The sequence below is a fragment of the Gastrolobium bilobum genome, unplaced genomic scaffold (assembly GCF_033153095.1).
Source record: "Gastrolobium bilobum isolate Gb01-03AN ecotype WA unplaced genomic scaffold, APGP_CSIRO_Gbil_v1 utg15630, whole genome shotgun sequence".
Lineage (NCBI taxonomy): Eukaryota > Viridiplantae > Streptophyta > Magnoliopsida > Fabales > Fabaceae > Gastrolobium > Gastrolobium bilobum.
In genome coordinates, this window is record NW_026899097.1 from 35,711 (window position 1) to 50,332 (window position 14,622).

General features: G+C 36.8%; 1 protein-coding gene across 1 annotated transcript; it reads right to left on the reverse strand.

Moving 5' to 3' along the window:
- Positions 1 to 10,361: 10,361 nt before the first annotated feature.
- Positions 10,362 to 14,414, reverse strand: LOC133287143 (nudix hydrolase 2-like). Its single transcript, XM_061484702.1, has 10 exons — positions 14,261 to 14,414; positions 13,682 to 13,884; positions 13,539 to 13,604; positions 13,262 to 13,433; positions 12,666 to 12,679; positions 11,895 to 11,972; positions 11,766 to 11,816; positions 11,638 to 11,672; positions 11,366 to 11,474; positions 10,362 to 10,565 (listed from the first exon to the last, which is right to left on the reverse strand). Exons 1-10 carry the CDS (start codon positions 14,412 to 14,414, stop codon positions 10,362 to 10,364), a joined length of 1,086 nt encoding a protein of 361 aa, XP_061340686.1.
- Between the last annotated feature and the right edge of the window lie 208 nt (positions 14,415 to 14,622).

Genomic DNA, 14,622 nt, shown 5'->3' on the forward strand with positions numbered 1-14,622 from the left:
CAGGAGGCCGGAGCTTAGCTGATTGATATTGTTGTTTACATGTTGATTATGTTTGATGCTGGATTATGTCTGTTGCTATTTTTGCTGTTAGCTTTATGATTATGTTGTGTTGTTGAGACGTTGTTGGCTTCGTTGCCTTATTTGGTGAGCATGGGGATTGTCCATGCCACGTTGACTTGACTTTGCTATTTTAGTTTTGGGTTGTAATAATGTATTAGGATTATGTCCGGACTGCGTGTTGTAGTATCGTGATTTTAGATACTCACTGTTATTAATTTATTGAGGTATTTCAGTTAGCTGTCTATTTGCAATTACATACAGGCGATGTTTTGTAAGTGATTTAATAATCAACTTGGTTAATCATAATGACGTCATAATTGAATGAAAGAAAAAGTTATTCCGCATTTTAATTAAGTGTGGCTTAATACGGTGACATGTTAACAAACCGGATGCATACGGGGTGTTACAGGAACGATCTTTACTTCTCATTTTATTACTTCAAACGAACGATATACTTGCCGATTTCGCAACAATAATATTGGAGGGTGGAACATAGATAGATGATGGTGAAGAGCTGGAATCGATAGGAGAGTCGGGTTTTCCATGTGGAGGTTTGGAAATCAGGGATTGAATCTGGTACAAGGGAAAGGAAAACCGGGTCAGGTATCAAAAATGAAAAAGGTACAAGAAGCGATGTGGGACTTTGTATTCCTTGGATCAAAACACAACTGATACCATGTTAAAACTCAATATGGGAGAACAATCTCTATTTCGTTAATGTGTTTCTTCCTCTTGAATGAGGTATATTTATACAAGTATTGCTAACAAACTTCCACACAATTCTAGGAACAACTTTACAAGAATCTTATCTAGACTATCTAAACAAATTATTTCTATCTAAGTATAACAAGAATTTAAATACAAATCCCATCTTTAACAACTTTGTTCCTATCTCAGTGTAACAAGAATTTAAACCTAAATTCTATCTTCAACAGTGGCTTTATCGTATTTGTCAATCTCACAAATAAAGTTACTTTTAGTGAACATTTAAAATCTTTCTTTTATTTCTAGTTTGATATTGCTTACATTTCTGATAAACTATAGGCGGATCAACACCATATAAACTTATTAACATTGATTGGTTTTGTCTTGATAACTGCTAGATTTTCTTTGGTATGATTTTTCTACATATCTATACTACCTTCCTCTAATACTTCTTCGACAAAGTGGTGTTGAACTCTTATATGCTTTGACCTTGAATGAAAAGTTGGATTCCTTGAAATGTTCAAGGCATTATGACTATCATAATACATAAGAATTGCTTGTTGTTTGTGCCTGAATTCTTCTGTTTATCTTTGAATCCAAATTGCTTCCTTGCATGCTTGGGTAGTTGCCATATATTAAGCTTCTATAATAGATAAAGTTGTCACAGTTTATAATTTGGTTAACTAGCTTATTGTTTCCTCCTGTAGGTGTGAACATGTAGCCTATAGTAGATTTTCTTTATTAAGACCACCTGCAAAATCTAAATCAACATGCCATCTATCTTTAAACTCTGATCCTCCAAAACATAAAGCGACGCCGACAAGTGAGGTTCCTTTTATATATCTTAGGATCCTCTTAACAACATTCTAATGTTATTTACAAAGATTTGCCATTGAACGACTGGTCATAGCAACTGCTTAAGCAAAATTTGATCTCCTACAAATCATTGTATACATAAAGCTTCCTACCGAAGCCAATAGGTTTATTCTAGTGGAGAGAGATTTGAGTAGTTTGTATTAGGTTATGTGTACAATTCCCACAATGTATGCAAAAAAAAAAGCTTCCTACCGCTGATGCATACAATGCTCAAGATATTTGCATCACCTTCACTTCATTGCTAGTGCACATATTTGAGGATAATTTATAATTGACAAGAAGTGAGGTAGAGATTGACTTACAATCTTGCATGTTGAAATGCTGCAAGATTTTCTTTAAATAATTCTTTTGAGAAAGCCAATTCTTCCTATCTTTATTGTCTTGGTAAATTTGCATCCTTGAAATCTTGTTTGTCGATATCAAGTCCTTCATATTAAATTCCCTAGCCAATTGTGCTTTCAACTATTTGATTTGACTTTTGCTGAGCCTAGCACCAACATATGTCATCTACGTACAACAGTAAAATGATATAATTGTTATCACTAAATTTTTTGTGAAATGTATAATGGTCTGAACTTAGCCTATTGTATCCAAGACAAACTATGAATGAATCAAATTTCTCGTACCCACATCTCAGCGTCTGCTTTAGATTGTACTTTAATTTGGTTAACCTGCAGTAATGTGCGAAACTTTCTTGGCCTTAATTTTATGGCCTTTGAGGTGTTAACATAAAGGGGTAAGAGACCGGATCGACATAGGAAGATACATTAAACATTTAACAAAAATTATATCCATTTTGCCAAAGAAAACAGAAATTAATATACCAGACTCGTTCACATTAGAAAGTTGTGTCACAGTTCTAGAAAATAATTAAACTCCCATAATAATGTCAAACATACATAATTTAACAGTGAAAAACTTCCATGCCCATGACATAGAAAATCTACATTTTCCATAAAATTATTGTCCTCGATCTAGTAAAATTTGTCAATCATTTTCGATGAAACTTATCAAGAGGTAGACCCCAAATGTGTGGGGATATGGCCAAGGTCAATGCATGGGATACAACAACAACTGCACATTACAAGAAAATCATTTCCAACTCATTTAAGGTGTTTCTGGCTTTCTGCCTTAGTCGTTCAAATTTTTGTGCCTTGAGAATCAGACTTTAAAACCATCATATTCCCAATCAAATTAATGTTATTGCTTCAGGTTCTTCAGGGGATATCATCACTTATTATATAGTTAAAAAATAGTTGTCATGTTAGTTGAGCATTCTGTTGGGAACTCGGTTCCCTCAAGCTCGGCTTAGGGGCCCTTTGCGGAAGTCAGTCAATGAGATCCTGGATCTCGGATCTCGACAATACCTCGACCTGAACTTCACCAGGTCGGGCAGCGCAATGGAAAATTAAAAACGCAAACATGAGAGAGAGAGAGAGAGAGAAGAACGAAAACAGATTTTAATGTGGGAAAACCTTCTCCAATGAAGAAGTAAAAACCCACGGGACCTACTCCAGATCAAAAATCCACTATGAAAATAATGGTTACAAATAATCAAATTCACCAATATGGTGGTTAACTCAACCTCTCCAACAATGGTGATAATCAAACCTTCCTAGAGATGTTTCACTCAAACTCTCTAGAGATCTCTCAAACACAAAGCGTAGAGCTTTGCTCTCAAATCTCTCAAGTATAACTCAAGAGTCTCTCAAATATTTTTCTTCATCTAACCTAACCTCCACCCACAACTAATGAATATATAGAGGATGTGAGATCTAGGGTTTAGGGTTTTTAGGAAACCCCTTTATGGGCTTGGGCTTAGCATTGAAGGAGGAAGCCCAATAAATCTCCTCCTCCGACTTCAATGCGTCGGCTTCGGCATCAACCCGGCTCCTTCGCAACAATCTTCAAAAAATTTTGCTGGAACCAGATTTATCATCATGTCAAACCAATTTTGGTCAGTCTGCACTTTGACGAGTTCGAGCTCTCCACCTTCCACCACATCCCGGATCCAGTGATACCTTACAACAATATGCTTAGTGTGAGAGTGATAGGTCGAATTTTTCGCAAGATGGATTGCGCTTTGATTGTCACAACCCAGCTCGTACTTGTCTTGATCATGGCCGAGTTCCATGAGGAACTTCTTCATCCACAACATCTCTTTGCTTGCCTTAGTAGCGGCAATGTACTCAACCTCATTTGTCGATAGTGCAACACATTTGTGAAGTCTTGATTGCTAAGAGACAGCTCCTCCGGCAAATCTCATCATGTATCCCGTCGTTGATTTCCTCGAGTCGGAATCTCCCCCTAAATTAGAATCCGAGTAGCCTTGCAACTGGGCTTTGCCTTCTCTAAATCGAAGACATAAGTCGATCGTACCTCGGAGGTACTTGAATATCCACTTCACTGCTTCCCAGTGCTCTTTACCGAGGTTTGACAGATACCGGCTTACCATTCCAATAGCATACGCCAAGTCGGGTCTAGTGCAAACCATTGCATACATCAAGCTTCCGACGGCAGATTGGTACGGGACCTTCATCATCTCATCTTTGTCTTCATCAGATCTCGGACATTGCTTCTGGTTCAGCTTTATGTGTCCGGCTAGGGGGGTTATTACTGTTTTGGCTTTGTCCATGCTGAATCTCTTTAGAATCTTCTCAATATACTTCTCTTGACTCAGTCACAGTAGCTTCTTTTGTCTATCTAGGATAATCTTGATTCCGAGAATCTGCTTTGCAGGGCCGAGGTCCTTCATTGCGAAGGACGAGCTCAACGCCTTTTTCAGGGCGGCTATCCTCAATTTGTCTTTCCCTACAATAAGCATGTCGTCAACATATAATAACCAAATCAAAAAATCTCTAGCCTCATATCTATTCACAAATACGCAGTGGTCGACTTCTGTCTTCTCAAACTTGTGATCAGTCATGAATGATTCAAACTTCTTGTACCACTGCCGAGGTGTTTGCTTCAAACCATAGAGGCTCTTTTTCAATCGACATACCAAGTCTTCTTGGTCTAGAGCTCGGAACCCTTGAGGTTGCTCCATATATATTTCTTCTTCTAAATCACCATGAAGAAATACCGTCTTCACGTCCATTTGTTCTACCTCGAGGTCCATCGAAGCCGCCATGGCTAACACGGTTCGGACCGAGGTCATTTTCACCACAGGAGAAAAAATTTCCTCAAAGTCTACTCCTTTCTTCTGATTGCAGCCTTTCACTACAATCCGGGCTTTGTATCTCGGCTTCTGCCCGTTCTTTTCGTTCTTGATCTTATAGACCCATTTATTTTTCAGAGATCGTCTTCCTTTTGGCAACTCGATCAGCTCATAAGTCTGACTCCTGTGCAGAGACTTCATCTCGTCTTGCATTGCCTTTTGCCATTCTTCCTTCTCTGAGCTCGTCACAGCCTCATCATAACTCTGAGGCTCACCGTCTTCAGCAACAACGGTGTATTCATCATATGGGTATCTTTAGAGGGTCTTCTTTCTCGAGTTGGATATCTCGGCTGTTCTTCAGCTTGAGAACCCGATTCATCATTCTCATCCCGGATCTCATCTTCAACTCGGACCTCAGTGTCTTGGTCATCATCAGTTTGTTGCTGGTCATCAATTTCTTCATTCTCTTGATTTTCTCCCCCTGCTTCAGCTCGGACAGAAGGGATAGGTTCTTCACGTCTGACAGTAACCCGGACTTTGGGCTTCGAGATGTCATGAATGGTCTCATCTTCATGAAAGATCACATCTCGGCCTCTCACTATCTTCTTATTGATTGGATCCCAAAGTCGGAACCCGAACTCACATCTCGGCGAACCAAGTTAGATGCATTCTTTTATCTTCGCATCTAGTTTTGCCCTTTCATCTTTAGGAATATGCACGAAGGCTCGGCATCCAAACACCTTTAGTTGATTATAGGCCGCTTTCCGACCTGTCCAGACTTCTTCTGAAATTTCTCCTTCAAGTAGCCGTGATGGTGAGAGGTTGATCAAGTCAACAACAGTTCTGACGGCTTATCCCAGAATGATTTCGGCAATCCAGCATTGGATAACATGCTTCAGACCTTCTCTTCAATAGCTCTATTCATCCTCTCAGCAAGTCCATTCAACTGTGGAGTCTTGGGGGGCGTCTTCTCAAGTCGGATCGCGGTCGCTCCGCAGTATGCATCAAATGGGCCGCAATACTCACCACCATTATCAGATCGGACCACCTTCAATTTATTGTCAGTCTCCCTTTCAACCATTGCATGGAATTCTTTAAATGATTGGAGTACCTGGTATTTAGACTTCAACAAATATACCCACACTTTGCGGGAATGGTCATCAATAAATGAAACAAAGTATTGAGCTCCTCCAAGGGATTTCTCCGACATGGAGCAGACATTAGTATGGACGAGGTCAAGAATATACCTGCGTCGTCTGGGTTGATCCGATCTCACAAAAGAAACCCGGTGCTGCTTTCCAGCTAGGCAGTGCGTGCAACTCTCCAACGATTGGCCTTTCAACCCGGTCAGTAATCCTTTCTTGTTCAGGATCTGGAGCCCTTTCTCGCTCATGTGGCCGAGGCGTTTGTGCCATAGCTCCAAGCTAGGTTCATCTCGGACAGAATTGGCTTCTCCGCCATTGATCTTTCCTTGCATCACGTACAAGGAGCCTTCCTTCTTACCTCAGGCCACGACCAAGTTTCCCTTGGCCAGCTTCCATCTAACACTACCGAAGTAGTTCACTAACCCGACATCGTCAAGTTTGCCTACCGAGATTAGGTTCAAACGCATGTCAGGTACATGCCTCACATCCTTTAACACAAGTCGACATCTGACATCTATAGTCAGGGTTACATCACCGACACCAACAATCTTGCTGGTCACCTGATTTTCCATCTTCACGACTCCAAAATCACCACCTCGGTAAGAGGAGAAAAAACCTTTGTGTGGAGTAATGTGGAAGGAGGCACCAGAGTCAACAATCTAGGTGCAGTCATCATATGCAAGATTCAAATAATTATCCTCACCTAGGAGGAATATCTCGGCATTCGAGTTGGCAGCCATATCAGTGGTGCTCTTGTCTTCCCTCTTCTTGGGAATAATCTGATCTGGTTTCACAGAGCCGTTCTTCTCATAATTCTGCAAAGTCCAGCAGTTTGGCTTCTTATGACCTGTCTTTCCACAGTAAAAGCACTTCAACTCATATCTCGGTTTTGACCGACCTCTGGACTTTCCTCTTCTATCACGATCTCGACCCCGGCTCTTTCTTCTACCCCGGGAGTCGGATTTCCCTCTGTTCTCAGCAACGTTGGCCTCAGACGTGCTCGAAATACCTCGTTCTCTTCTCCTGGCTTCTTCGCCTAGGAGGCTGTCTGTCACGACATCCATCTTCAATTTTCCATCTGGAGTCGAATTACTGAAGGTCACCACTAGAGTATCCCATCTTTCTGGCAGCGAGCTCAACAGCAGCAAGGCCTGCATCTCGTCATCAATTTTCATCTCAGCCTTTGACATCTGATTCACAATACATTTGTAGGTGTTGAGGTGTTCATTCATGCTCATGTCGTCCTTATATTCCAACTTCACAAGTCGGAGAACCAGGTGTGCTTTGTTCCTGGGAGTCTTCTTCTGAATCATGGACTCCAACTTCGTCCACAACTCGTACGCGTTCGTAAATTCGGACACGTGCTCAAAGAGGCTTTTGTCAATATATTTTCTGATCGCAACTACCGCCTTACGACTCTGGATCTCCCACTCCTTATCAGTTTTTCCTTCCGGTCTCCCATCGCGGATAATGGGCTCGTGTAAATCTTTGCAGTAGAGATGATCTTCCATCATCGGTCTCCAATAGGTGAAATTGTCTGCGGTCAGCTTGAACATATCTCTGTCATTGGTTATGCCACTGGTGTCCATCTCGTCTCCCTCAGAACCCGTCGAACTCGGGCTCTGATACCGCTGTTGGGAACTCGGTTCCCTCAAGCTCGGCTTAGGGGCCTTTTGCGGAAGTCAGTCAATGAGATCCTGGATCTCGGATCTCGGCAATACCTTGACCTGAACTTCACCAGGTCGGGCAGCGCAACAGAAAATCAAAAACACAAACAGGAGAGAGAGAAGAACGCAAACAAATTTTAACGTGGAAAAACCTTCTTCAATGAAGAAGTAAAAACTCACGGGACCTAGTCCATGTCAACAATCCACTATGAAAATAATGGTTACAAATAATCAAATTCACCAATGTGGTGGTTAACTCAACCTCTCCAACAATGGTGATAATCAAACCTTCCTAGAGATGTTTCACTCAAACTCTCTAGAGATCTCTCAAACACAAAGCGTAGAGCTTTGCTCTCAAATCTCTCAAGTATCACTCAAGAGAGTCTCAAATATTTTTCTTCATCTAACCTAGCCTCCACCCACAACTAATGAATATATAGACGAGGTGAGATCTAGGGTTTAGGATTTTTAGGAAACTCCTCTATAGACTTGAGCTTAGCATTGAAGGAGGAAGCCCAACACATAATAGAGCTAGTTAATAGTGATTTTAGTTAGTTATACTTGTTTTATCATGTACGTAAATTGTTAACTTAATTAATAACAACACACTCAATTCATTCTCTGATATATAAATTGTTGACTTAATATTAATACACACTCAATTCATTCTCTATAATTTTCATTCTCTATAATTTTCATTCTCAATTCTTATCATAAGCACATGCTAAAGATGGCGAATTGGGGATGAGACATATATGAGACGGTGTAACATAATGCTATGACTACTGCATATAGTGAAGATATTTGGTAGCTTTTATTTGATACCATTTATACGGATAAGACAATGCGTAAAGTTTAACTTGATCTAGTTGCTAGTTTTGAGTATTCACATTTTTAATAAATCCAAAACTCTCTCATGTGTCATGTTGTCAAACTGGTTGATTACACGTAAAAACTTTTTTCACATCAACTTTCGTAAAACCAATAATTCATCTGCCACGTGTGTGAGCGAAACAAGGGGAAAAAAAGCTAAGTTTCAGATAAATTTGATGGTCATTCTTTGACTATCGAAATCCAATAATTAGAGAAGAAAAAAGGGAGCGTTAGAGAAGATAGACACAAAAGATTAGAGTCCTACAGTGGTAATTTTTAACATGGGTAAAATGGAGAACTTAATCTAATTGTTGAATGGAAAAAATTATAAAATAGGTAATTGATTAAAAACAAAACACAAGGGGTAAATGATTATAAGGGAAATCACATAGGGTTTTTAACTTTTCCCTTTTTTTTAGCAATTAACAAACATATATTTAATTTTGAAAGAACTTTTTATTCCATACATAGGAAGTTAAGTATGTCAAACTATAAACTTTTATAATTTAGTTTTTCGTTTTTTTTTTCTTTGAGTAGTAAATAACTAAATATATTGGTTTACGTGTTTTTTTTCTTTTTTATAAATACGTGTTGTTATTATATTTCACTTGTAAATGCCATTATTTTTGTTGTTTTTTTATTTTTTTTGATTCGTATTAATATTTTTATTGTCTTCGATTTTTTTGTCAATTCCAAATTATTTATTATTAATTCAGCTTTTAATCAAATAAAATTGGTGATATATAGTTTTTTACCAAAATAAATAAATAAATTGGTGATAGCACTTTTAATATTAATTTTGATTTTTAAAATTAGATTGCCTCCCGCGACGACCAAAGTATACCACTGATTCTTTGCTTGAACGATCCGTTTCACAAATTGATTACATATTTGTTAATTGCTTTGTCATCAAAGGTTATATTAATATTGAGAACTGGTAATAGCTCTTACAATCCAAGATTTAATAAATTAATTTCTTAATGCTCCTATGACATACATTCCCTTTAAAATTAATGGTCAATATTCAAGACAAAAATTTGATATGAACATGAATACACTTAACACAAATATGATATAAATTTGAAAGCGGGTCAAAATTTATGACACGAACACAATCCACTTATTTTACGGGTTAACACCACGACATGACAAGAATAGCCTATCAATCTCAATGTGTTACTTATTATACATGGTGACATAACACGGATGAATAACCTGCCAACCTCAATGTTTATCACTTATTAACATGTAAGAAAATTAACATAGGTCAACTTCGCATTTGTGGGTTGATATACAACATGACACAGTTTTTTTGTGTAAATTTTTATCAATACAAATACGATAACGAATGTGAAAACGGGTTGACCTGAACACAAATTTCTTGTGTCGTGTTAACACCATGTCATGGTGAAAATTGTCACCGCAACTACATAAAATAAATTTCTACTCATCAAATTATGTATGGTGAAAATCTAAAGTAATTGCAAACGAAAGTAGTAACTAGGTATAACACTTAAAACTGCATATATTGAAGTTGCAGGGATATAGGATCATACATAAAAGAGAGAGAGAAAAAGAAGGAAGAAGAAAGGTGATTCTTATTACTTCAACAATCAACCGTAGCCTATTACAATACAATCCCCAAGATGGACAAGTATGTTTGACACTTGACTTTTGATTTATTAAAGAACTAAATTAACAAATCAGCAGTCCTCCACCCAAGAATGAAAGACTTGATAAAATGAACAAATAGTAAATTGACAACATTATTCCTATTTGTGGAAGCAATGTAGTGATTTCTGTGCAATGCTAACAACAATTAATAATTAAGTTTTAAATGATTTTCAAATAATGATGTATACTACCGAGTCAAGCTTGTTAAATTTTGGAAGCTAACAAGCGGCCAGCATCCTTCTTGTTGAAATACAAATAGGATTTCTTTGAAGAGGATGTATTAGTAAGTAGTGTAGAAAAGCCACTGTACTTCCCATCCATATTTGATAAGCATATTTTAGTAAGAAAGTCAAATTGCTCATTTTCTCGGACAAAAGGCTGGGCAACATAATCATCAATTGGCATCCACTGAAAAGAAAAAAAAAAATCACATTAGAATAATTGGCAATGTCAACATCTATTAGGAGTGAAATTACAAGTTTTTTTGTGCCACTTTCAACATAGTTTATAGCGGAAATGAAACTTCTCATATCTTATTTTAATGTAATTATATCATGTGAAATATCTCAATCATTCATTTATAGATCAATTTTAATGATGAAGTTCATAAAAGGAGAAAGCAAAAATTGTTCATTTAATTGATGACCGTTAGTCTATAAATGATTGGCTGATATATTTCATATGATAGGATCATGTTAAAACAAGACATGAGAGAATCATATCTGTTATCAACAAAGAGCTTCATAAAAAATTTTAGGTATGAGAGGAAGGATGAAAGCTAAATTAGTAGAATGCCACTCAACTTGGTCTTATACATGAATAATTGAAGGAAAATATGTTTTTTATCTTGTTGTCTCATGCACATATATAAAACAGGTAGCACTAAGGCCGGCAAAACGGGTTTGGTCCGGCGGGCTGACCAGCTCCGCCTAACCCGCCAACTAGCTTAATCTGTTTTTGATTTTTTTTTTTAAATGCAAAACAAGTCCTCCTTTGGGCAGAATTTTTTAACTCACTTTTAAAAGTGGGACAAAGCGGATTGGCTATTTTTTGGTGGGTTGATAGCGGGCAGAACGGGGCATCTGCTTTGCCATCTTTAGACCCTCTTTTTTCTTTTTATCTCACCCACTTTTCTATATGTTGGATAAGATAAAATTGTCTCATTGACAAAACATATTCCCCGTAATTGAATGCTTTAGAACATATACCTGAGCTGCCTCAATTTCTGAAACCTGCCTCTGAATATTAAAGGAATGAGGTTGCAACATACAAACAAAGAACAAGTCCGATTTTTGGAAGAAAGATCTATGCTTTTCCCTGATACCACAAATACAAAGATCATTTACCACCATATACAAGATTGAATTTGAAGCGCAAATTATTTATGGGTCAATCCAATGGTTCTTGTGTAATATGCTGATGTTAATTCTCACAAAACACCAAATATAGTCATCCATGGTAATGTTCCCACAACTCTTACCTGAATGCTAAAACCTCAACAAACTCTGTTTCTATCTGAAAGAAGAATAGAACCAGTGGCCTTAGACTTTGAAAGGGTTTGAAAAAATATTGAATGGTTAAACTATATTTGATTATGCTTTTGCTTACCCCTGTCTCTTCTTTGACTTCTCTAATTGCAGCTGTACAGATATCCTCACCCTACAAATGGAATTCAAATTAATAAAAAAAAAATTAAATTTTAAAAAGGTTTAATAATGAATAATCATTTTAACATACTTCATTAACAGCTCCAGTAGGTAACTTCCATATTCCTCTGCCACTGAATCTACCATTGCTTTCCTGAACCACAAGCACCTATCAAATTAAAAAAGAAAAAGAAAAAAGTATTATTAAGGATTATGGATGACCATTGACTCACTACTCAAAACACAATATTTCAGCACAAAAAGTGGGGATAGGATCTGTTTACAATTTTTTTTTACAAATTACACTAAGTATGACTGGTCGTACACTGCGTACTTAGTGTAATTTGTAAGAGTTTGTAAACAAAAAAGTTTGTAAATATAACTTGCTCCAAAAAGTAATAGGATAAATAAGAACAAAATCTCTACCAAAAAAAACAATAATAATAATAAGCACAAAATCAAGGCAGAGATTGACTCCAGGTTCGTGAACAAAGGAAACAATTTGATGAATTAAAAGACCATTACAACCCATCTTGGAAATATGGTTTTCAGTCTAACATAAAAGTACAACAGTAGTCAAATAAAAAATTTGACCTCTGATTGTCATGTGCTAGTGAAAGCTATTACAAATAGTTATTCTAGATAGTAATGAAAATAATTTTTTTTTATTTCCAAAAAAATAAATAAATGTTTTTTACTACAGATATTGAGTTGAAAATTTTCCTTATTAATATTTCCTCACACACATCCTTCCTTGTATGTGGACTTGTAATTTCTTATTTAAAATGAGAAGGATCAAAATCAAATTGTGATCTTAACTTCATATGTCCCAAGAAATATACCATAATAGATTACCATGTACTCCAAATACTTGTTAAAAGACAAATTAAACATTTAATTTATTATTAAGATTTTGTAACAGGTTTCACTTATTTGCAAGAAAGTAAATTCCATGCATGAAGTCATACGACGTGTCAAAGATATTTTTAAGTTACGATAACTACAAAAGTAAAGTCAAACGTTTATTGTTTTCCCATTCTATTTTCCGGAAGCAAAGTTAAAACTTCAGCCATGAAAGCAACAGCCAGTTCCCTAATGCTTTGGTTTGTGACAGCTAAAAAGAGGAAAAGGGAAATTCCACAAGATTCATTTAACTTAGTGAGATCAGAGACGAAGGTTGATTGTGCACAGCTTTATCCTTATATTTTTTTTTTTAAAAATATCATCTAAATTCGAACTCGTGATCGTTGATCACAAAAAAACAATACTTCCATTTCTCCAAGGCTTTCCCTCTTAGAGCTAAAGAGAGAGTAAAAAATAATAATAATAATCTTGAACCATTGAACAATGGGAATCAATGAAGGGTTCCTATAAAAAAAAACATTTCAACGCAAAAGCTGATATTTTATAATGAATCTTTTTAATTCAAAAATTTTAAACTGGTAAGTGATGTCCATACTAATGATTTTATATTAATATATGTAACAGTTACCTCGTTATTGGTATTCATGACAAAAGCACCAATAGCAACGCGATGTGAAGCATTTGCAGGAAGGGTATCAGGAGTATTGGGAATCCAATATGCAAGCATCAAGTAATCAGGTTCAGCATGGTGGTATCTAAATCCAGCCTGTAAAAGGAGCATCACAAGAATACAAGGAATGAGAATCATCACAAAATGGCTTCTAAGGATTCTGGTAACTTCTAAGCTATTTAATAGAAAATAACTCTTTACCTTAACAGCAGCATCCACAAGATTTGAATGTTCAATTGGCAACTTGATCCACACTCCCTTCTTTCCCTAAAAAAACCACATTTTGAACATTAGAAAGTTATTATTACTGAACATTACAAAGTTGTTATTACTTTGAAATCTACCTGTCCCTTCCAATGTGATATTGAAGCTTCTAACAAAGAAGCAAAAACTAAGGAATCCATAGGGTCTTCCATGGTTACAATAACTCCCCCATGTCTGTCCTCAACCGCTCTGAGTAATCCAATGCCTTTACCTTGAACTTCCTCTTCCTTGGTCAAAGAAGCTGAAGAGGCTCTTGGGAAAAGAACACTAGTGTTCTTGTAGCCTAAAAGAGGTGACACATTAATAAATGAGTAATGCTCAAAAACAACAATCCAATATTGAATATTAAGAGATCAAATAAAATCATTCATGGGTCTTCTCCTAAACAGCTTAAACTTTTGGGAGAACCGGTCACATGAGAAGGTATATATCACTACCTATAACTAACTGGTTTAGAGTTTGTTCTGCGTTCATTTTCTAATAACTAAAGAAAGTAAATTCCAACTCAAGGTAAAAATTATCTATACTTCAGAGGGTTCTCGTGTGAGAAGGTGTCTTTAAGAGATATAATAAAATCATGTGTCTTATATTAAACGGTTTAAACTTTTGGGAGAATTGGTTACGTGCCATTGAATGATCACGCTAATCCTAAACATTACCTTGAGTTTGAGGGATGGTAGAGCCAAGAAAAGCTTTGACTGGAAATGGAGGAACAACAGAAGAAGAGGAAGATGTGAGGAACAATTTAGAAGGTGCCATAAGGCAAGAAAAAGAAGAAGAATAAAGCTTGCAAGCTCTGAACCTCATCATCATGAATCAACACAAAAAGAGAATCACCAAAATGCAATGATTCTTAGTTGAGGGAGAGCATCAAAGCTTGAGAATTTTTATAGGCTGGGGTCACCGTACGGCGCCAAAGGGACAACAATTTCCATGCAATCTGAGGCTGGGACTTTGAATGAGTCCTTGCACATGTTTCCATTCCTTAATGGTTGTGTACACTTGGAATTAGAACATGAAA